This window comes from Erythranthe guttata, chromosome 14 (assembly GCF_056151865.1).
Source record: "Erythranthe guttata isolate IM_541 chromosome 14, IM_541, whole genome shotgun sequence".
Lineage (NCBI taxonomy): Eukaryota > Viridiplantae > Streptophyta > Magnoliopsida > Lamiales > Phrymaceae > Erythranthe > Erythranthe guttata.
Window position 1 is genome coordinate 9764214 of NC_142546.1, and position 25842 is coordinate 9790055.

A 25842-nucleotide genomic window follows, 5' to 3' on the forward strand; every position below is an offset into this window, starting at 1 on the left:
AATTTGTAAACATTGTTTTAGAAACTTATATGTTACATATAAGTCATTCATTATAATATTTTTAGAAAAAAGTATAATACTCATTTTAATATTTTAATTTGAAAAAGAATTTATTTTATTATTATATTGCTAGATTTCTCAAAACTTGTCCGTTCCAAATGCGAAATCATCGCAATATTGCAATGGAACTGGAACGGCACTACAAACTGCTCCCACAAACCAAACTTAATATTTTTACATACCAAAACAGAAAACACGAAAAACATATTCGATGAAACATGATAAACAACGAGCTGCATAACATGTGAAAAGCGTTGATATTTATGTATTACTATTTGCCAACAAAAACAAAAACAAAAAACAAAAAATGTAACAACCTGATTCTTTCGGTGAATTTTGAAACTTTTTATTTATGGTTTTCTTGATAGATCAACGACTAATGTGAACCATACTGATCATGTAACGAAACATAAATCTCTATGGAAAAAAAAAGAGAAGGAAAAAGAGATGAAACGAAGAACCTGAGGAGGTGAAATTACTCTTCTTCCTTTTTCATCAACATACAATTTATATGCTACTTCATCTTCTCTCTCACCTTGCTAAAAATACACACACACACACACACACACCTGAAGGCTGAACTTTATAACCCAAAACCTAGTAGAGAGAGAGAGAGAAGAGACGGACAGGAGAGAGAAACCAAAACCTAGTAGAGAGATGCAAAATTTAATTTCAACCAATGATGAAGAAGTAGATGCTACAAAGGACTCTCTTTTTTGGCGCGCGCCCTTATTTCCAAAATCATGAAAACTCTTTCTTAAAGTTTGGCGGGAATAAAAGAAGGAAAATAGTGTCCTTAATTTTTTATTTATTGTTTTTTTTTAGAAGAAATAGGTTTTCCGCCCATGTGAGTTATAATTTGAAACATTTGAATTAGGGGTGAATGATGAGATGGAATTTCCAATTTTCGCTTATTTCAATAAGAAATTTTGGAACAATGATTTTTTTTTTCTTCAGATTTTCAAAAACTTCGATTTTTGATATTTTTTTTGGAAATATATATATATATATATATATATATATATATATATATATATATATATATATATATATATATATATATATATATATATATAAGTGAAATTCCAATTATCGATGAAATTTTAATTTTCGTAATATTTTCAGTTTTCCTAAAACTACACCCATAAAATTTTGATTTATTTTAAGGGGAAATATGCAATAGCCCCCTCAAATGGAAAATATTTTGAACTAAATCCAATTGACTATTAGGGTCCATTTGGATGGAGGGATTTGGGGAGGGATTTGATTTGGGAAATGGATTTGAAATGACTCCAATTTCGGAGTCATTTGAAATCCATCACTATTGCTCCAAAATCAACTAAAAGGGAGGGTGGGGATTTGAAATCCATCTCCAAATCCCTCAATCCAAACAAGTCCGAGTGATTTGTTGTTATGGATTTGAAATCCCTCCCCCAAATCCCTCCATCCAAATGCACCCTTAAAGACTTTTGCCTACACCCAAGTTTCATTCTTAATTAGTGAGACACCCCTAACCATACTTGATAAGACTAAAGTGCCCTTATATGATTAGGTTTTTAACGTGATATAATTTTTTTCACTCTTTCACTCTCCCTCTCTCTCACGTTCTCAATCTCTTCTCATCTCCTCTTTTTTTTTTTTTTTTCTTTTTTGGACCTGAGACTGGAGAATATTGTTTCGATTAGAAGATCCGATCACCGAAAATTGGATCACTGTTTTTTTTCCTAATCTTATTGTCTATATGTATATGTAACTGTGTGTATACTTTTGAAGGTGTGAATTAAAGTTAACGGTGTTTGTGCTTATTTATGTATTGCATAAATAAGTGCTCTAAAAATCCACGTGGAAGAGGAGCTATGTGCATGGTGTTGAAGAAGAGTTGCGTGAAAAGAAATTGTTTGGAATTGGTTTTTTTTTTTTTTTTTTTAATTTAGCCTATGGATTATAATATTTGGTTCGCAATTTACGAACGTTTGTTTTGTTCGGAGCAAAATGTATGGGGTTTGTGTCGTCCGAGTTGTATCTGATTTCATTTTATTTCGATTTACAGAGTAGTCACATAATAGTCATATTCTCACTGTTCTGTTAATAATTATGACTATTGTTGATTCACTCGATTAGTGATTTTATGAATTTCTTGTTTGTTCCCCACTCTCTCTTTCACTCGCCGTCGTTGTCGTCGCATCCCCCTCCTTCTCTTTCGTTATTTTCGATTTTTTTTTCTCCAGATCTGGAGCAGAAGCATCAACGTGACTATAGTCTGGTTCGAATATGACTATTGCTGATTCACTCGGTTAGTGATTTATCAATTTCTCGTGTTCGTTGTCTCTATCGATTTCTCTCTCTTTACACCACCATCGTCTCCACATATAGATTTGTACACCACCACCACCGTCGCCGCTCGTTACCGCCGCCTCATCCTTTGTTTCCATGTAAGGCTTTTTCTCTATTTTTCGTTATCTTTCTCGTTTTCTCAGTTTTTTTTCCAGATGCCTCCACCACCACCGTAGTCGCCTCTTTCACTCTCTTTCCTTCACCACCGCCCCCGCCGTTGTCTTCGACTCCCATCCCTCTCTCTCGTTATTTTTCTATCTTTATTTATGTACTTTTCGATTATTTTTTCCAGATCTGAATAGCAGCAGTAACATGACTATAGTCATATTCGAATATGACTATAGTCATATTTATGTATTTTTCGAATATGACTGTAGTCATATTCGAATTTGACTATTGTTGAATATAATTTATCTTCTCGTTTTCAAGTTGACTTCTAGTAAGTAGATTCAAATGATTTTTTGTGTGGATATTGATTGGATTGTTTTCGTAAACAATAGGAAATCTTCGTTGTTTTATATGATTTGGTAAACATGACTATGCCATATAATCGGAATTTTTAAGTTCAAAATATAAAAAACAACAATATAAAGAAAAATATGACTACAATTAATATAGTCACATATAGTAGTCATATTCAATTATAGTCATATTCGGCGTTGCAAACCTGTGGAGAATTTTTTTTTCAATTTTTTGTTTAAAAAAAATTAAAAAAAATATATATTTTTATTAAAAAATATTAAAATAAAATAAATAAAAAATGGCTAAATAAAGTCCGAAAATAATATAAAAATAAAAAATAAAAAAAATAAAGTCCGAAATATTTTTTTTTTTGATATGGTAGCAATTTTTTAAGAATTTGGAAGCAGGTTTTTAGGAATTAAATTGTTATTATAGAAAGAGAGAAAAAAAGGAATAATTGAGATAAATTATACTAATTAATCCTAATTAGTGGGATTTAGGTCCTCATTAATAGGAATTTTGTAAATAGTAGATAATTATTATAAAAAAAACGTGGGATTTAGTTGCCTTATTAATAGGAATTTTGTTAATACTAGATAATTATTATAAAAAAAAAACGTAATGGGTGGTATAAGGGTAAGATTGGAAATAAATATTTTAGGGGGTTTTCACAAAGGAAGAATTATGGTATGGACATATCACTATATTTTATCTATAGGAGGGGTGTATTGCTAATGACCCCGCAAAATTACTTAAATGTTTAATTATATTTGTACGTGAAATTACAGTTTTCATCCCTCGAGTTTGCACCGATTTTATATTTGATCCCCATGTTCACAAAAAACACATTTGGTCTCTAATGTTTCAATAATTTAACACTTTTGGTCTTTTTTGTCAATTTACCGTTACTCCGTCAGTTAAGGCAGTTATGGGCACACGCTTAATTCCATTAGTTTTAACGGGAAACTAATGGAAATGACTAAAAGTATTGAAATTTTGAAACATAGGGGACCAAATGTGTTTTTTGTGAACATGTGGACCAAATGTGAAATCGGTGCAAACTTAAGGGACCAAAACTATATTTTGCCCATATTTGTACTTTTTCTTTTTAGGAGAAAACAAGGATATCATCGGGCACTCTCGGCCAAAATAGTGGGAAGGCTAATTCCTTCCATGGAGTCCAAAGATGAAGACGAAGCTAGACAATGAGCGAGGCTATTGCCTTGTCTCTTTACAAACGAAAAGGTGCAAAACGAAAAACAACTCAAATAAGAAAAACATTCGTATACGATGGCCCCATATGACTGCAAACTAGGTTCCCGTTTCTGAAGAGCTTTTATCACTGGAAGACAGTAACTTTCCACCGTGATAGCATTCCATTGCCGAAATTTAGCTGTGCGTAGAGCTTGAAGAATGGCATGGGCCTCACGTTCAGATGGGCTCAACCATGCCCAGTACTCGTCGGACTTGCCACCATACACATGTTCCTGTTGCATTTCGAGCTATCAATAAGGAGACACGGTGAAATTCTGAGTTTGGTGGGAAGGCCGCATCTACATTGAGTTTAAGAACCCCACTAGGCGGCGGCAGCCATGTTTGCGAGAATTCCGGCCGCCGGACATTGATATTATGTAATTGGGCGTCGCCATATGTCCGGAGATACGCTGCGCACCACCCAACCATGTCCTCCAGATTAATGAAATCTTCTTGGTGAATAATCTTATTCCTACGTTCCCACAATTTTCAACAAACGACGATGGCGAGGTGCAATTTTTCCGTATCCAGTTCCCGCTTGAGAATATCAAGCCAATTCCAAAACGACAAATTCTCGGCTACAGGCATAACGTGAAAAGGTGCACTCTCCCATATGTGATTCACACCCATGCATCCCGCCGACATGTAGAGTAGAGTCAATTTTATTGCCACAATTTCGGCAGAGAGGAGATGTGGAGATTCTCCGCCGATAAAGTTCCATGTTTGTCGGAAGAGAGTTAGAGCAGGCGCGCCACAAGAAAATCTTGATTTTCGGTGGGATGTCAAAATGCCAGATTTGTTTCCAATTGTTGATTGGTAAACCGCTCGAGGTTCCGTTAGGCGGGTTACGGCTCGATTCCATTATCGTGAGGTAACAACATCGCACCGTGAACAATCCCGTTGACAAGAGAGACCACACGAGTTTGTCTTTGGTAGAAACCCCTCCAATCGGAACCGTTAAAATACGGTGCCGATCAACGATCCAAAAAAAAGGAGTTAATAACCAGGAGGTTCCATTCTCCAGTCTGTTGATCAATAAGATCGGCTACTGTATTTAGAAAAACATAGTGTATTTTGCCCATATTTGTACTTATGAACCTTATTATAGTCAAAAGTAAGGATAATTACAGTTTTGGTCCCTCAAGTTTGCACTTTCACCTTTGGTCCCTCATTTATCGTCGTCAATAAATTACACTCTATTGTTGCCATATTGTGACACATTGAGTCCCTCCGTCTGTTTGTGACCGTCAACAAGTAACGGTCAAAGGATGAATTACGGTTTTTTCTTTGAAATTTTGCAATAAGACCCGTGCATTATTTCAATACTTTCTAAAAACCCCTAAAATTTGGGATAGTTACACTTTTCGTCCTTATACTTGTAACCTAAAACGATTTTAGTCCTCAAAACATTTCGCCACCACGAATTTAGTTCTCAAACTTACCATTGTCGACACTTTTGGTTCGACCGTCAAGTTTCACAGTGAATTTAGACGGAATTGTCATGTGCGCCACACGTGATATACATGTGGCAGTCAAAATTGAGCTGGAAGATGAGTTAGACGACACCTCATTGTCTCTCTCTCTCTCTATTTCTCTCACATCTCCCTACAACAAATCTATGATTCCTCTTCTACATAATAAATATCCATTTTTTCCATCTTCAAATTACCAAAACCCAAACAATTTCCCATCTTCGAAGATTGCGTTTTGATTCTCCGAGAATCAAATCCACTTTGCAAGTGGGTGGATGGTTAATTTTAATTTCGGATTTTTGTGGTTGTTTGTCGGGGCAGACCAATGGAGAGGCTTCATCTTGTTGGGTCTACCTTGCTTCTGGATCTCGTATTTACAATTGCTTCAAGTATAATGTACTAATTCCTAGAAACCCTCCTATGGTATTTTTGTCATTTCACATTTTTAGTACATTTTTCGAATTTAATTTTATTTGGATGAAATTGTAAGAATAAAGTGTATTGAGGTTAAATTAACAATATAGGTAAAATTAAGGGGTTAGTGTGCATTGTCACGTGCCTTGCACGTGACTTTTCTGTCCAAACTAACACCAATTTCTGACAATGGACGAAAATTGTAAAAAAACTGGTTATCTGAGAAGCAATTTCGTGCCAGAAAAGGTTGAAGGACCAAACTCAAAAATGGTGTATAATATAGGGATCTAAACTGTAATTATCCCACTTTTTTTTTTTAAATATTTTCTTTGCCGTCGTTCACCGACGATTTTGAATTGTCGTTTAATGGTGTTGACTTTTTTTTTCTCTTGATTTTTTTTCCGATAAACACATTATTATTACTATATAGGGATAATTAGTGAAAACCCCCCAATACATTTGATTATATTAGGATGGATATATCCTCATTTTACATATTAGTGAGAACCCCCCTTATTTTATATTTTAATTTAACATAAATTAAAATTATAAGTGGTGTGCCTATATTACCCTTAATTATTATATAAAATCACCAAACCCTATTTCTCTTATTCATCTCCCTTTTCTCTCCAGCAGCCACTACCTCTCTCTCGTTTCTATCCCCAACCCCAAACCAGATCTCATATGCCCACTGCCACCCTCCGTCCACCACCGCCGTCGCTGCCCTCCGTCCACCGCCGTCGTCACCGCCCGACGGTGCCCTCGTTAATTCTTTACTCTTTTCGAGTCTCTCCAAATACCAAAAGCCGTCATTCAGTAGGCAACAATCGCTCTCCGATTGCCTCGAGTCGCGGCTCTTGCCGATTCATTCAGCCCGAGGATGAAACCGGTAATAAAAAACACCGACAACTTATGTTTCGAGAACTCATAGGAGCAAAGCTGTTAATTCATCCCATCTTTTCCCTAGATCGAATTTTCAGATTCGGTTCAGATCTGTATTCATGATTTTCGATAATAATGTGGTTTGTAGTTGATTTTCGATATATTGTGGAGTGTAGTTGATTTTTTATATTAATTTTCTCTGAAACCATTTTAGGCAGAGTGATAATTGGCAGTTGACGCAAGGGATTTGCGTCATTTCTTCACATGCGAGTGATTGGCATGTAGAAGTTGGGGAGTGGTTGAGACGGCGGCGATGGAACAAATCACCCTCACAACTTTCGGATTCAACACATGGTCGGTGGAGAAATAGCCCTTTCTCGATGGATATGCGACTGTAATGTCGAGAATCTGGATTCAACTATAGTTGATTATAATTTCTCTTAAATTGAGATTTTTTATTTTATAGTTGATTTAGATAAATTATAGTTGTTTTCGATTTTTATAGTTGGTTTCGATAATTTTAAAGTTGATTTGATAATTTTTTAGTTGATTTCAATTTTGTATGGTTCATTTTCGTTAATTTGTAGTTGATATAATTTTAGTAAACGTGCTATTAAAAATAACTATTTTTTGTGATTGTTGGTTCGAGAAATAAACGAACAAAAGATGTAGTTGTTTTCAGTAACCTATAGTTAATTCAGGAAATAGTTGATTTCGGAAATAGTTGATTTAGGAAATAGTTGTTTTCGGAAATAGTTGATTTCGGGAATAGTTGATTCCGAAAATTTTATAGCTGTTTTCAGAATTTTATAATCGATATGAAAACAAAAATCTGGAAAATAAAAATAATAAAATTGGAAAAAGGATATTTTTTAAAAGTATTAGTTTTTAAATAAATAAACGAATATTATAATTAAAATAAAAAAAATGATACTAAAGTAGTGGAGAGAGAATAGTAAGGAAGGGTAAATTTGAGAAACAAATATTATAATTAAAAGAAAAAAATGATATTAAAATAGTGGAGATAAAATAGTAAAGAAGGGTAAATTTGAGAGTTAAAAAAAATTGGACCTATCACTAATAAAAGAAATGGGGCTGGACCTATCTTTATTAAAAAAATACTAGAGGGGTTCTCACTAATAGCCACTACTACATAACACAATAAAACAATGTCTAGCATCGTAATATTAAAATTTCAAACTGCTAACAAAGTTTTGTTAAAATGTTTGGGACCATAGGCGGTGCTACAGGGGGGGGGGGGGGGGGGGGGGGGTGAGTTGACCCCCCAAAATTTTTTTTTTAGCTATTTTGGCATTATATTTTTTGAATATTACTTTTGGCCCCCCAAATGTTTTGTAAATATGTGTCTTAACCCTTAATTTTTTTGTTTATTCTCCATAATTTTATATAAATTATAGATATATATATATATATCATATTGATTATAAAAATATAAAATAAAATGGTTAAAACTTGTACTACTTTAAATAAAATTTATGAATATTTACTTATCGATCTTTGATTTTTTTATATCAATGTCTCTAAAAATAATATGAGACGGTGCCACGAATCCATTTAGGGCAATATTGTGAACCTAAATTTTTTTTTTCGGGGCGCTGCCCCGAACCCTAAAATTTTAGTCCGCCCCCCCTACTTTCTAATCCTGGTTCCGCCCCTGTTTGGGACCAAAGAACAATTTTCTACAAATCCCTAATTTCTTCCAATCAAATTTCTCTTTGTGGAACCACCTGCCCATCCCAAATATATTCCCAAAAAGTTATGAAACACATGAATTAAGCATCTGAATAATTTGGAAAGAAAACAACCACTCTAGTACAACGGTTTTTTTTTTGGTCAACACCGTCCATTGATATTTTTTTTTTTTTGACGTGTTTCTAAACCTTTTTCCCATATGTTGTTGACTTTTTCTTTTTGATTTTCTTTATGAAATTACTTTATCCGCTAGTTATCAACTTTGATTTTTTTTTTTAAATTATCTTTATTCCCACTCCTCCTCAACAATGTAAAAAAATAAGGAAAAAAAAAAAAGTTAACCCAATTAATAAGAAAGTCTAACGCCGGAAAAAAAAAATAATAAAACAATAAATAAATTATCGGCGTACAAAAATTGATGTAAAATATGTAGTAAAATTTGGTTAAGAGGTTAAATTAGGATTGGATGAAATTTTATGACTTTTTAGAAAGTTTTGAAATAATACAGGGGTCTTATTTCAAAAAATTTCAAAGATAAATCCCAAATTCTACCCTAATTCATCCGTTGATCATTACTTGTTGACGGCCAAACAGATGGAGTGACTCAATGTGTCAAAATGTGGCATCATTAGAGTGTATTTTGTTGACAACGGTAAATGGGGCCGAACCAAAAGTGAAAAATGTGCAAACTTGGAGGACCAAAACCATAATTATCTTGTCAAAAGTATATAGCGTTTCTCCGGGAAAATTACAGTTTATGTCACTAAATTTTACCACTAAAACGATTTATGTCCTCAAACTTTTTCATCCATGAAATATGTCCTCCAACTTACCACATTTTAACAATTTATGTTCTTTTTTTGGATAAATTGACACAAGCACGTCGTTTCTTGCATAAAAACGATAGGCATGTGTTGTTTTTCATGGATAAACGACATGGTTGTGTCGATTTTTCCACAAAAAAAAAGAGAAAAAAAACGATAGGCATGTGTCGAATTTTCCAAAAAAAAAAATGCCACTCACATGGCGAAATCAACATTTCGACAATTCATTTCACAAACACGCTCAAACGACCAAATTAGAAGCACCCATACACAAAAGACAATAATTCATTGTTCAAAACTACCAAATAGCAAGAGGAAAGAAGAGGAAACTTACTTTCTACTCCGGGCATGGCGGAGCAACGGCAGAGCTCGGCGGTGGTGGCGGCTAGGGTTGAACGGGTTCAGGGAGAAAAACAGAAAGAAAAAAAAAATCTAATTTTGGTCTTGAAGTAGGAAAAAGAAAAAATTGTTTGTATAAATTGTATTTTGTTTGATGAGGAGTATTTTAGAACTTTGCTATTAAAATTTTCTTTTTCCGGTATTAATCCAAAAAAAAAAATTAAAAACTTTGATGAAATATAGGGTAAATTACAACCACCCCTGAGGTATGGTCAAATTACAAAAAAACCCCTCCTGTTTGGGTAATTACAACCACCCCTCAACTATAAATCTTCTTACACGTCCACCCTTGCGGTGTCAAATTAAGTGGAATTTTCAAGATTATGTGGAATATATCACTTTTGTACCCGTTTTATCTCATTCAAACTCCACATTTTGAATCACGATGATCATAAGATGTGTTTTTTGGCTTGTATATATCAGATTGTGGTGCATCAGAAACTGTATTTTTACACAAAACGAGTACAAACTAGAGCACATTCCACAAAAAATCTAGATTATTATATTGAATTTAGGTGAGTAGATGTAATTATCCAAACAAGAGGGATTTTTTCGTAAATTGACCAGTGGTGGTTATAATTTACCCTAAAATATAATATTAAACTAGGTGTATTGAATTGAGAAAAAACAAGTATTTGTTTTAGCTGCCCCTTTCCCCCTTTCAATTAAACAGACACATTATATGAATTATAGACATACTTTTATACAACAGACCTTGCAGATTAGCAAATTCTAGGAATATAGCACAACAAATGAGAACTACAATGCTTCAATTCTTCAATATTACATAATAATTTTTACAACTAGGATTTCATCCTACTACATGATAATAATCAATACATATTACTATATTGACCTAATACGTACAATTACCTCCATATTATATATACTAGATTTTTGGCCCGTGCGATGCACGGGATTGAAGTAAAATTAATAAAAAGTAAAGTTCAATTTAAACGACAAAATTAAGTTTCAATTCATTTTGATATTTTGCTATATATATTCATGATAATCCCTCATCCATAAATTTTTTTTGCCATATTTATTAATTTAACTTTATATTTTTTATGTAATATGGTTGTATATTTATCTTATCTCAATTAATGTTGAAGTTTAACGAATATTCTTCTTTATCACCCATAATAGGCCTCAGTAAATTTACTGTAAATCAATGATGCCATTAAATTTTAAGAGTTTATCAGGAGCAATTTTACTTTTATTAATAAGATAAGAACCAAATATTTTTCTAAACAATTAAATAATTTTTCCATCAAATTAATATTAAGTAAAAATGACTATTTTGGTGGGAAAAGATAAGTAAAATTGGGGCGAAAAAGTCTGGATACTAAACGGATTTATTAAACTTGATTATATTAAATATAGTATAACAATAAAATTAATTAATCAAATAAATGACAATTATAATTTATAACTATCAAATGAGTGGTAAGAACCAAATGTTTTTCTAAAAAAATAAATAATTTTCCCATCAAATTAATATTAAGTAAAACGACAAATTTAGTGGGAAAATATTATTTTTATTAATAAAATAAGAACCAAATGTTTATCTAAACAATTAAATAATTTTCCATCAAATTAATATTAAGTAAAATGATAATTTTAGTAAGAAAATATATGTAGATTTGGGGCCATCAAGTCTAGACAGACTTATTATACTTGATTATAATAAATATAATAAAACAATAAAATTAGTTAATTAAATAAATGACAATTATAATATATAGCGGGAGTAACCTTACTTTTATTAATAAGATACGTGGTTAGTGGATTTATTAACCTTGATTATATTAAATAAAATAAAATAAATAAATGAAAATTGTGACTATATATCAATGGGAAAAATTTCCTAGGGTTTAACATGAGCAGCCTTACTTTGATTAATAAGATTAAAAAAAAAATTATTATAAAAAGAATTATTATAAAGAACAAAAAAAATATATAATATATATATATATATATATATATATATATATATATATATATATATATATATATATATATATAAAGGAATTAATCTAATACTTTGGAAGAATCAAACAAAGAAAGAGGAATTGTACATTAATCCGGCAAAAAATATTAAAAAAAAGGAATTGTATTCTGATAAAGAACACAAAAAAATGTTCAAAAAAATATTGAATCTAAATTATCCGACGAATGGAGATGATATCTAGCGCAGTGGAACGATCTCTGCCCCTATTGTTTTTAGAATGGAGAAAAATAAAAAACTAAACAAACCTCCGGAAAACTCCAGATATATAAACATTAACACATTCATCATATCCCGTTTCGACAAATCACATAAAATTGAGAAAAAACGGATGAAATTTATTGGATCGAATTAAATCCATAAAATTTGAGATTGAAGAGATTCAAAATATGTATACATAGTTAGATTTAGGGAGAAAAATATGAGAAAAGAAGTAGGAGAGGCGGGTAGGATTTTAGAGAGATGTAGATTTGGGGTAGAAATCTGGAGAAATTAAGAGAACTTGACTTGAAGATGGATACATAGATTCGGTGTAAAGAAAAGATGTGGATAATTCGGAGTATGAAGAGCCGTAAGATGAAGTGGAGTGGGTGGAGCACAAATCGCCGTGGGATTAGTTATGTGTGGCTGGATTTGCGCAGATTTTGGCGGAGTTGGTTGGGGTTGGCCGGATCCGGTGGTGGTGGTGGAATAAGAATGGTGGGTTGCCAAATTTGGGAAAGAAGAAATTGTGAAATAATGAAAGGGGGAGTTTACACAAAAATGAAGAATATGGATATAGATGCTAGATTTGTAAAGAAGTAAAGAAAAAAAAAAAAAAAAAAAGGGGGGGGGGGGGGGGGGGGGGGGGGGGGGGGGGGGGGGTGGGGGGGTGGGAGAGAATCGTGAAGGAGATGAAGTGGGAGAGGAGAGAGATGAAAAGTGGAAGTCATGGGGAAGAAGAGGTAAAACAATAAACAACGAAAAAATATTAGACACATTAAAGCTTAGAACTAATTAAATGAAAATTGTAATAATAAAATAATAAAAGTAAAAAATAATTAAATGACAAAAAATAAAAGTAAAAAAATAATTAAATAACAAATATAGCCATAAAATGAGCGGGAAAAAAACCCTAGGGTTTCACCAGAACAACCTTACTTTAATTAAATGAAAATTATAATAATAAAATAATAAAAGTAAAAAATAATTAAATGACAAAAAATAAAAGTAAAAAAATAATTAAATAACAAATATAGCCATAAAATGAGCGGCAAAAAAACCCTAGGGTTTCACCAGAACAACCTTACTTTTATTAATAAGAAGAAATTGTGAAATAATGAAAGGGGGAGTTTACACAAAAATGAAGAATATGGATATAGATGCTAGATTTGTAAAGAAGTAAAGAAAAAAAAAAAAAAAAAAAAAGGGGGGGGGGGGGGGGGGGAGGGGGGTGGGGGTGGGTGGGAGAGAATCGTGAAGGAGATGAAGTGGGAGAGGAGAGAGATGAAAAGTGGAAGTCATGGGGAAGAAGAGGTAAAACAATAAACAACGAAAAAATATTAGACACATTAAAGCTTAGAACTAATTAAATGAAAATTGTAATAATAAAATAATAAAAGTAAAAAATAATTAAATGACAAAAAATAAAAGTAAAAAAATAATTAAATAACAAATATAGCCATAAAATGAGCGGGAAAAAAACCCTAGGGTTTCACCAGAACAACCTTACTTTAATTAAATGAAAATTATAATAATAAAATAATAAAAGTAAAAAATAATTAAATGACAAAAAATAAAAGTAAAAAAATAATTAAATAACAAATATAGCCATAAAATGAGCGGGAAAAAAACCCTAGGGTTTCACCAGAACAACCTTACTTTTATTAATAAGATACAACCGGGCTTCCTAGTTCAACAGTTCCCGAAGAACACTTTGTGAGATAGTTAACGGCTTCCGTCTGGGACCGGCAAACGACCATGCATACAGGTTACATAGTGCGGAACCTGCAACTCTCCATGCAAAACTGCATTTCTCAACACCATGACTCGTTGCATAATCGTACGTAACGTGATATATAGCAATCGCTTCCTTGTATATCACTTCGGTATCCTTCGCGCTTTCTTCCATGTCAGGAGCATCGTACAACAACTGCATTATTTTATTAATTTTCAAGCTCGTTAAGAAAAATAACTCTGTTTTTAAATATTTATGAAAAAGGTCAGGATTATATATATATATATTTATTTATTTATTTTTTTCGACACAGAAGTTCCTTACCTGCTTGTACTTTTTGATCAAGTCGGCCGCGGCATCGTTTTTTGATTCGTAGCTGGATTGTAGGATTTGCGTCATTTCTTTGCGGTAGTTTTCGTACCTATCTTTCCAATCGGTGATATACATCTCGGGAATTGGAGTATCAAAGCATGGCAATTTCCAGATTTCTGCACAAATTGAAAAACAATCGAGTTAGCACCCCCAGCTAAATGTATCTATATACTTGGGCCTCGTTTATCGATTGAATTGGTTAGGATTCTATTGTCCAGGATAATATGCAATCATTGAAAATAGGGCAAATTACGGCCAGTCCCCTGAGGTATGGCCAAATTACGAAAAAAAACCTCTTTGTTTGGGTAATTACAGCCACCCCCTCCTTTTAAATATTTTTACATAAAATTTATGTAATTAGGTTATTTACCGAATCTAATCGTATATTTAGTTCGGTAAACTATATGAAATGTTGGCGTACCGGGATTTCAGTTCGGTTTTACGGAATTAACATCCCTAAATTTACTTCTGGAGGGGTCTTTTCGTAAGATAATACATAGTTGAGAAGTAAGGAGTGGCTGTAATTACCCAAAAGGGATTTTCGTAATTTGACCATAACTCAGGGGTGGCCGTAATTTGCCCTTGAAAATATACATCCTAAGGTATTGGGTAATATCTTCACACAATTGTATGTGTTCAAGAGAGATTGACCTTTTGTCAGCTCAGACTCATTTTTAAATGCCTTCACTCGATCGTATATTTGACCCAATATAGAGGACGAGTGATAGCTAAAGTTGATTCCCTTTTCCATGTGATGCGGAAACATCTCAGCTCTCAACTCGTTCGGAACTTCGACCTGTTTGCCACGAAAAAGAAAAAAAAAAAAGAAATATCATATAAGTGAAGCACGTTGCCAATATTTAAATGCGACTATTTGATGTATCCGTACAAAATTGGAGCTCGACAAGCCTTATGAAAGCAGTCACAATTTTCCTACAACCGATGACACAATTTCTAACATCATCTTATATAATCCAGTGAAATCAATCTGATGGAACACCACATAAAATTATTTGTATTTTTTTTAAGGGCAAATTACGGCCACCCTGAGTTATGATGTTTGGGTAATTACGGGCACCCCCCTCAACTATGTAAAAACCCTTCCAAATTTAGGGATATTAAATCGGTAAAACCGAACCGAAATTTCAGTACGCCAACATTTCATACCGTTTACCGAACTGAATACACGATTTGCTTCGGTAAATAACCGAATTACATAAATTTTATGTAAAAATATGTAAAAGGAGGGGGTGGTTGTAATTATCCAAACAAAAGGGTTTTTTCGTAATTTGGCCATACCTCGGGGGGTGACTGTAATTTGCCCTTTTTTGAAAAACTATGTATAAAGTGCACACATAACTAACTAAATAACTGTAGTCGTGCAAAAAACAGTAGCATATGGAGAATGGAAGAGGGGTCAATATTAAGAAAATAAATCTCATATATAACAAAAGACAGTGCTATTTCCACCCTTAAAATATCTTATTTCACCACCAAATTAAATGTATGTCTCATTTTACCCATTTCTTCTACTTTCATCTATATTTTTAACAAATTTATAAACCGTCCACCACTAAACTAATTAAAATATTTATAAAAAAAAACCCTCACAATTTCCATTGGAATTTTTACCGCAAAATCTCACCCTCTCCACCTTAAGTGAATAATACTTTCGACAGAGAAAAATATTTCCCAAGGTAAAAAAGAGCAGGAATTAAAAAAAAATAAAAAAGTTAAAAAAATAAAATAGAAATATAAATAAACTAGAACATGTAAGGATTAAGCGAATATAAGGAAGGGTGGTGGATTATAAATTTGAGGGTATTTATGAAATTTTATATATTTTTGGTGGTGAATTGAGATACTTTGGAGGTGGAAATAGTACCACTCTAACAAAATTGAACGCATAGACGAAAATTACCTTTTTTCCACTTTTAGGTGCGTCGAGTGCATCGTAGTAGATGTCGATCAATTGAATAATCTTTCTCTTCAAAGAATCTTTTTCAGTGGCACGATCGTCACCTAAAGTCAACAGACGATCCATAAATGTGAGCCAGCTATCGGCTGCTGTTGACATGCCGAAGCTGGCAAGTAAAAAATACTAATGTTAGAACAAGCATACATCATACGAGTTACTACAATACATGACCAAAATTACTAATAGAGAGTACCTTGGTCTCCTAGCTTGTAGGAGTAGTTGAAAAAGTTCGTGTTCCAACTCCAAGTCCGAAAGCTTCTGCGGATTTCTCTTCTCTGAATCTGGTATTGAGTAAACTCGGCTCCATGGTTCATTTGATTTGAAATATTTCAAAAGCTGAAATTCGTGACAAGTGCTTGTAATTAATATATATATATATATATATATATATATATATATATATATATATATATATATATATATATATATATATATATATATATATATAATTTGTATTTTAAATCCTAATCCATTAAAATTTTCTTTTTTATTTAAAGAAATAACTAACGAATAATTAAATTATACAAATAAAAATATCTATTGAAAAATGTTATCTTGCGTTGGGTGGGTACATATTTAATAAATAACATCTAATTATTATTGGAACAAGTAATAAAATATATTCATATCGATAAATTTTAAGAAATCAATAAATAACTAATAGTAATCTTAAGTATTCAAATATATTTTAGTTCATTAATTTCAGAAATTATATTTCCATTCATTATTATACAATATATATTACTTTTTATTTTTTTCCAATAATTTATTTTTTTAGTTACTTCTCAACTTTTTATGATCCAATAATTATTAGATTGTTATGTTTATTAGTTTTTAAATTTTAAAATATAAAATAATTGATTTTGAGTGGGGTAAGTGTAAGAAATGATACTTTAGGGGGTAAGTGTTACATAGGCTATACTTCACGGGTGCAAAGTGTATATATATATATATATATATATATATATATATATATATATATATATATATATATATATATATATATATATATAATTCTATCGGTTAATGAACTGAAAACGCTGTAGATGCAAACCTCGGTGTTTCTTGAAACCCAGTACATGTCACCATCAAAATCCCCAGTCGCCATCTCGTAAGCAGCTGACTGGCAGCCTTTGGTCGAAAAGAAAATACCGTATTTCGCATCGCCAATAAACTCTTCCATTTCATTAACATAAACAGCCTCCATAATGTGAATATCTCCAAAATGCATCCCGGGATTCCGGTACACCAATACCTTCCCCGAAACTTGACCGTTCGCACTGCACATCCAAAAAAAAGGAAGCAATCAACAAGATTTAAGCATGGCAAAATTGTAATTTTTTGTAGACACTCGATAAAAACTTCTTCATGGTAGTTATATACATACAGGATTACACAGACTTCGTCGTTATTTAATAGACCGGTAGGATCAGCTGTCCCCATAAGGTAAAAGCTGTCACCAACTGGTATCCTTGCTTCCTTTAGTTTAGTTCTCTCGCCACTTTCTAAGTTCGACAGACAAAGCTGGAGATACGGTTCGTTAAGAGGTATCCCGGAAGAAATCATTCTCTGTGCCATAAAACCAAAATCTAGTCCATCATTGTTCGAAGCAACTGCAAGAACAAGTACGTATTTAAGTACACTTATATAAGCTATGCTAAGGGCTCGTTTGGCTAAGCTGTTACATCTTATTTTTTAAATTAATTTTTTAAGTGTTTGGATAAATGAGCTTATTTCTTATTTTTACTCATTATAAGATCTTAAATAAAACGGTAAATTACAACCACCCCTAAGATGTGGTTAAATTACAAAAAACCCCTCTTGTTTGGGTAATTACAACCACCCCTCAACTATAAATCTTCTTACACGTCCACCCTTGTGGTTTCAAATTTAGTGGAATCTTCGAGATTATATGGAATATTATTACTTTTGTACCCGCTTTATCCCATTCGAACTCCACATTTTGAAGAATGATGTGTTTTTTGGTTTGTATATATCAAATTGTGGTGCATCAAAAACTGTATTTTTACACAAAACGAGTACAAACTAGAGCACATTCCACGAAATCTAAATGATTATGTTGAATTTGACACCATAAGGGTGGTAAGAAAAAATCATAGTTGAGGGGTAGATGTAATTATCCAAACAAGAGGGTTTTTTTCGTAAATTGACCATACCTCAATAAAAAAGGTGGGGTAGAAGTACTTTTTTAAAAAGATCTTATTTGCTCTCCAACGCTTATATTAAAGAAAAAATAAGATCTTTTTTTAAAAAAATTTACCAAACACTTTGGAAGAACTTATAAGCTCTAAAACATCTTATAAGCTCCTTTTAACATCTCATAAACTTAGCCAAACACCCTCTAAGAAAAGAAGAAAGCGGAGCCGGAATCTAGTGGGTATAACAGTTGTTTGTTGGAAAGTTTTAGGACCATATTAGGAAGCATCAACTTTTAAGAAATTAACGGTAGGGTGCTGATAGTGACAATTAAAATACCTCTGAGAGCTGCTCGTTTATTGGAGAAGACATGTCGAGCCTCGTCCAAAGCATTTGTCAGCAAATCGAGAAAGAATTGTCGAGGAACTCCTCCATAGCTCAGAAGAGAAATCAAATATTTGGAAAGATTGTTTCTGCCTGGTCTATGACTGAAATACGAAGCCCGGAGTTAGTAAATGTTGCCCAAAGGGAAGAAATTGGATGCATTCACTGTATTTTTTTTTCATGAGCTCATTTTATGTGTTAGTTGCATAGAATGTGGACAAGTCTCGAAACAACAGCACTAGTAACGCGAGAAGCAAGACAAAAAGTTTTTCAAAAGAATTCTTATATACATATTTGTAACATATTACTCTTTAAGAATATATATTTTCATTAAATTCCGTTGGTGTTATATTTAAAATCAACTTTTGAATATTGACAAAATTATTAAAAAATAATTTATCTTTTTCTTTACATCGAGGTGCTAAACGACTCCGTTTTACTAAAAACTCATTACTCAATCACAAAAAAATAAAATATGTTAATATAATTTATTATAGCAAAAAAGCACATGCATTATTAGCATATGGATGTCAGAATAAAGAAAGATCTAATGCAAGAAAATTTGGGAAGAGTGAATTATAATGGAAGATACCTAATGGCGACGATCTCCAGTGAGTTAAAGGTTTCGTTGTTTGGCAATGTCGGGTCCTTGTCAACTTTAATCATGGAAGGTCTAACTTGAATGGTTCCTGGTTTAAGCTAAAGTGGTCTTGGTGTTAAGCAAACACTGAATCACTAATGCAAGAAACGGAAAACTAATTTTAATGCTTCCCATTAGCGACAACTCAGCTCTTACTGAAACCGGCTGATCATCCTACAACTCATATTATTATTATATAACTATCATACGGGAGGGATAAAGAGAAACTAGAAGCCGGAACTCTGAAGATTGGTTCATATTTTTCTAATGATGTAACTAAAATTTACTTTGTCAGACTAATAAAATCTAAATCAAGAACGTGATGTTTGACATATATTTATGAACAAATTATTCATATATTGGACTACGACAGTAAATCTTGGATGTTCGCAGTATCTATATCAATCTATATCTATATCTATTTTTATACTACACTTGTAGAAATTATGAGTATTTTAAATTCTAACTAAGGATTAGCCTAGTGGGGTATTGGAGCCTCTTCCATTGTGGTGTTTGGTAAGAGGCCGGGGCAATCCCTTTGGGTGCGTGTGTTGGATTTTATTAAACCCGCCCCCGCCCCGGACACGGAAAAAATTATATATTTGTTTTTTATATTTATAATTTATTGAATAAAAATATCTTTAAAAATCAGTATTTTATGATATTAAAAAAATATATAAATGGGTTGGATACGGAGCGGGTAAGGGTGCATATGTTCAAAACCCGTACCCGCTACGGGTGAAATTTTTAAAACCCGTAACCCCCCCTCCATTAGCTAACGGGGCGGGGATTACCCGGTAAATTTGGGGCTGGGCGGGTTAAATTCCCATCCCTAATAACTTTATTTGCAATAAGAAGATTTTGATTACAAGAAGATGTGTATTCCAGAATCTAAACTTAAGAAAATTTCATTTCTGCTATATCTAATGGATTATTTTTACCGCAGATTAGCTTGCCATACAATTACACTTATAAACCCGTACATCAAATCGATAACCTTGACATACAAAAAAAAGTTGCAATTAAGTATGAGTTTACCTTTTTATTGATAAGAAGAGTTCCCTTAACAGCAACACCGTCATGGAACAAACGGCACTGCATCAATAATGGCTTGAATAGAGTAACGAAACATAAGATATTTTAGCTAACAATTTAAGAATAAAGTATAGCAAGTCAAAAATCTGTTAACACTAACAAACAGCGGAAATAATTAAACGACTACCGGCTCCTTATTCCTCTCTTCTGCTTCTCTTTTATGACAGGTTATCTGCTCAAATTCAACGGAACTCTGTTACATTTCTAGAGTTGGAAATAGAAAAAAAAAATGAAGATAATCTAGAGTCAAAAATTAAACATTACTACTACGAAAATATTCTAATAAAAGCAATCAAATTTCTCACCTCAAAATTATTATTTGTGATATATTTCGCGGTTGTAAAATCTTTCGGACACTTCTTTGCTAAGTCTTCGGATATATATCCTGTTCCATCTGTATGTAAAATAGGCTTCCCATCTTCATCATAGACAATAGAGCCATTTTCATCCTAAAATTATGGAACAAGAAACATAACATATATTATTTTGTGTCTTCTACAATGAGCTAAAATAAGAATATTGATTAAAACACTGTATTATACTTGGAAAGGTATATCTTCAATTCTTTCAATTGTAACAGCAGCAAAATTAAGATCAAGCTTTATCGTCTTTGATAGGATCAGGGCAAATCTGAGTTGACATCAAAATGGTTAAAAAAATAAAATTTTCACAATGGGTATTCAATGGATGTTATAGTTAAGGGTAAATTACAACCACCCCTGAGGTATGGTCAAATTACGAAAACCCCACCCCTGTTAGGGGAATTACAACCCACCCTCAACTATAAATCTCCTTACACGTCCACCCTTACGGTTTCAAATTTAGTGGAATCTTCTGGATTATATGGAATATTCTCACTTTTTGGACCTGTTTTATCCCATTCGAGCTCCACATTTTGAAATTGTAGCTAGATGATCATAGGATGTGTTTTTTGGCGTGTATATATCAGATTGTGGTGCATCAGAAACTGTATTTTTACACAAAACGAGTACAAACTAGAGAATATTCCACGAAATCTAGATGATTATGTTGAATTTGACACCATAACGGTGGAGATGTAAGAAGTTGAGGGGTAAATATAATTATCCAAACATGAGGGGTGTTTTCGTAATTTGACCATACCTCGGTGGTTGTAATATACCCAATAATTAAAGAGGAATGATGTGCTGATTTTTCAACCTGGCCATGTACTTTTCTATGGTCGAGAGAGTGTGTATGTGCATAAACAGCCGCCTTGCTTCATTGATTGTTTTTCTTGATAAAACATAATCTTCTTGATAAGGAGAAATCGAGTCGATACGGACAAAATAGCACTTCACAGCAGAATAAATAGCCTTTTTCTCCTTCTCCATTTGTTTTTTCTTCACTTTTATGCGCTCATCTTTAAATACTATACAATAACACAACATATATCGTTAGTCGTTGAATGTTGTTAACAAGTTAAAGAGTCAATTCATGCTACCACCTATTTTCTGACAATGGAGAATTTCCGTTGTTTCTGAAAAGGAGTCTGTAACTACACGGTTGTATTCGTTCATTTAAAAGTAGGGGTGGTAATCGGAAGTAATGGATTAGAAATGGCTTTTTCGGAAATTTTCTAACTTTTTTCGGAAGTTATAAATAGGTTCCGATTTCCGTTCCAAAAAAACCGGAACTCAAAAATGCATTCCGATTTTGGAATGCGTCGGGAACGGCGGAATTTCGGAAAATTCGGAAATAACATGAATTTCGGAAAATTCGGAAAGAAGTAGAATAAATACCGAAAAATTGATAGCGCCTAAGGCCAACATGAATTCCTTCTTTAACAATATTGCCAGTCAAAGCTGCCCCATCTTCTAGAAACTTGACTATTAATATGTTGTCATCTCCTAACGACCGTTGCAGGTGAGTTCTCGTATTATTCAGAATAGGACCCTGTATTATCCAAACGGGCAACGATACTGAAAATGATTATACTACTTAAACAAAAAACAAGAAAGGAGAAATATCAAGCTGACGAGAAATCATAACAGGCGCAACCCGTGGACTAGGAAAACTACAAAACAATATAAAGTTGAAAAAACACTGCTATCGAAAATCTACTGAAAAAATCGGAAGCTGATAAAAATTGGACAGGAGAAGGAAATTATAAAAGGCCAATACATTCGGGACTAGCAAAGTTCTATTGATTTAGCGAAATATTAAATTATCGAACTAATAATTAAGTTGGTTTTGACCGAGTCGGAACCAGAAGAAACTATTATTTAAGCAAGGTTATTATTTATCGAGGTTTTACTGTACATGGTGTACATGGAGTTTGAGGTTAGCACTGACCTTGAAATAATAACCTCCGTCTTGGCAAACATGACAGTAGTAGATATGGGTTTTCCCTGAATCCCAATCGAGATACTGCACAAAACAAATTGTCGTACTATATACCTTACGTGTGTATAACACGGTGATTTATAGATTCATGTAACAAAATTTAACAAAATATAGAAAAAGGAAAACTAATTACCAAAGCCAGTAATATTGATAAAACAAACGTAAAACGTAAAACTGATAAAAGAATGCGAGCCCAACGCACCGTAACGGAAAGACCAATTATTAAGGTTGTACAGCTTACCTGGATACGATCTGCTTACCTGTATACGATCTGCTTTGTCACAGAAACGCTGGCCATATTTGTTCCAAATTTCGCTCTCGAAAACATCCATAGGAATGCCTTTCATACTAGAGATATCACGAGCGCCATCTGGAGTAATTACAGCTTCCAGCTTTTGCCTACGATGCAAAAATTGGTTTTGTTTTTACTTTGAACCAAATAACGTAAATAAAACTACATTAAAGAACAGGAAAAGGTAAACCTAACCTCCTGATGTAACTTAGAACCAAAAATAACTGCCTGTATTCAAGTTTGCTCAGGACCATCAACTGCTGACTGATCGTGGCAGAATGTTCTATCTCTCTATGTTGACCGGTAAGTGATAGTTGACTTCTGACGCAAGGGGTCGTCTTTTCTTGAGTTTCATCTTCAAAAGATAGCTGTGAACGGATACTTTTAAGGCCTGTGTTATGCAAATTCGATGAGTAACAACATTACACTGAAAGACTTGTTTAAGTCAACTTGTACTTCACGAGAGCACGAAAAAGAAGAAGGAATCAAGAAGTACAAATAAAATTATTTAGATACTAATCAACAACCAATAATTGTGCTAATTGAGAAGCAAGGATTTCAATGAACTATGGTGCCATAGAACCGTAACTAAAAGCATAACTCGCATGTTCATGGTTAGGGATGCAAGTTGCGGCGGAAATTCCAATTTCCGCAGGTTCCGATCCGAAATGTTCGGATCTTGGAACAACTTTTTTCATTCCGACTTCCGAAATTCCGATTTCCGATGGATTGGAATTGGAGTTATATTTAAAAAAAAAAAAATTGGAATTTCCGATTTCTAATCCCATTTAATTTCCAAAATTAATTCCGAAACATTCCGATTTTTTTCCGAAAAATACACCAGTAAATAATATATAGTATATAATACTTCTTTTAAGTTTTTTTTTTCCTATCTCTGAAACAGTGATTTGATTTAAGTTTTGTTTTAGGATTTTGAACTGTGTAGAAGTTTTATTGGATACTATGATGTGGTTTACTTTCATTTATTTTTTTAATTGAAATTTAGTAGTTATTAGTTTTATTTTTATCGACGTGGATGTTCTTATTTTTGGAAAATTATGAAATTTTCAGAAAATTTCCGACAAGTTTTAAAATTTTGAAACTTAGGTGATTTCCGAAAAAATTTCATCATTCCAAAATTTCCGGATCTTTTGGAATTGGAATCATTTTTTAGATTTTGAAAATTTTGGAATTGGAATTATAATTGATTTTGTACTACCAAAATTTCTAGGAAATTTTCCGAAAAAGCTAATTCCGATCCGATCCATCTGACTTTCACCCCTATTCATGGTTGATTCTATTCATTCCAGGGAAATGTTTTCCCCAAAAATATCAGGCAAAGAGTAGATAAGTTACAGAAACAAATGTCCAAATCATAACCAATCAAGGGAGCCCACCCCAATTGATAAATTTTTCCCTATATTAAACCTATATATCTATTTAGCCAACTAATTTTTATTAATTAATTAGCCCACCCAATATCTAAATTAATGCAAGAAAAATCCCCCTTTTTTATTAATTAACCCACCCAAAATTCAAATTCATGCAAAAAAAAAAAAAAAAAAAGCTCAAAAAAAATTCTAGGACGCTGTCCCGAAGCCCGAAAATTAAAGTGTAACAAATTCCTCGACTCGCCACCGTAACCAATCAACATTTATTTATATAAACAAAAAAAAAAAAGAAAAATTAAAAATAAAAGAAGAAGGAATGGAAATTTGACTTACTCGACAGTGGCGCGTGGGGAGAAGTAGAGGTGGAGGGAGGCGACGAAAGCCTGGGGGAAGAGTGAGTAGTGAGAAGATTAGGGTTATCTTTGTTGACCAAATGAGAGACGAAACCGGTGAAGCTGTAAATGGGTTTATTTGATGATAAAATGGTAGAGAGTATCCTGAGTGAAGATTGTTCCCCAATTTGTAGCAGCATCTTTCTGGCTGACTTAGCGAGTGGTGGCTGATTCTTTTCGTCGCGAATTCTCTTTATGCACCTCTCTACTGCTTCTGGTAAACGAACAATTTCTTCATTACCAGAAGCCGAAGGCGAAGGAGAAGCATCCATTATTTTATTTTATTTTTATTTTGCTTAATTTTCTTCTTCTTCTTCTAGGTTTTCACAAAAATTGTTGGTTACAGATTTCAATTTTGGGGAAGAGTGTGTGATCATTCATACAAGAGTGGAAATAAATGTATGTAGGACTGATCGGAATTCGGGACAGTGTGTGTGAAATCTAAGTGGGGGTACTGTTTATGCTTACTCTACACGTTACCTATATCGGGAGAATTACACTTTTCACCCCCTCGTGTTTTACGTTTGGGGTCAAAACTAAAATTAAAAATTGTTTTGGGGCTAGAAAATTATTATAAATGTGGAGTACTATTTGTAATTAATTTTTTTCGTATGCATAAAAAGAAGGGGTAATGGCAAATAGGCCCATGACAAGGGCACTTAATTAAAAGAGGGACATCTAACTTTTTTTGTCTTTCAAATAAATCCACCCCATTCAAACTTATTTGCAAATAATGAAAACCTCTTTATATATATCAAAATTACCCCAACCCAATTTCAATGAAACCCAATTCAACTTCAATTTCATGATTTACACCCCAATTTAGCCCAATTTCATCGATTAACCAATTTTGACCCCAATTTTGACCCACCACCATTGGTCGCCGCCGGTCGCCGCCGTTGACCGTCGGAGACCGACGGTCTCCGACGTTGACTTTTTTTATTATTTATTATTATTTTTTTAACAAAACTTTTTTTTTCCTGAAATTTTTTTCCGGCCGGTCAACTGTCGTTGACCGC

General features: G+C 33.1%; 1 protein-coding gene across 2 annotated transcripts; it reads right to left on the bottom strand.

Moving 5' to 3' along the window:
* Positions 1-10494: 10494 nt before the first annotated feature.
* On the bottom strand, positions 10495-25296 carry LOC105954547 (putative RNA-dependent RNA polymerase 5). Of its 2 annotated transcripts, XM_088813101.1 has the most exons (20): positions 24765-25296; positions 23236-23431; positions 23009-23147; positions 22698-22772; positions 22145-22298; positions 21564-21774; positions 20927-21014; positions 20690-20833; positions 20512-20556; positions 20328-20399; positions 19242-19348; positions 18605-18753; positions 17496-17721; positions 17163-17388; positions 16302-16444; positions 16052-16214; positions 14782-14926; positions 14083-14246; positions 13700-13953; positions 10495-10703 (listed from the first exon to the last, which is right to left on the bottom strand). In XM_088813101.1, exons 1-19 carry the CDS (start codon positions 25093-25095, stop codon positions 13711-13713), a joined length of 3021 nt encoding a protein of 1006 aa, XP_088669227.1. In that variant the 5' UTR covers positions 25096-25296; the 3' UTR covers positions 10495-10703; positions 13700-13710. The 2 variants fall into 2 exon arrangements, with proteins under 2 accessions (XP_088669227.1, XP_088669226.1); XM_088813100.1 differs by lacking the exon at positions 10495-10703 and having other exon boundaries at positions 13514-13953.
* Positions 25297-25842: the final 546 nt, after the last annotated feature.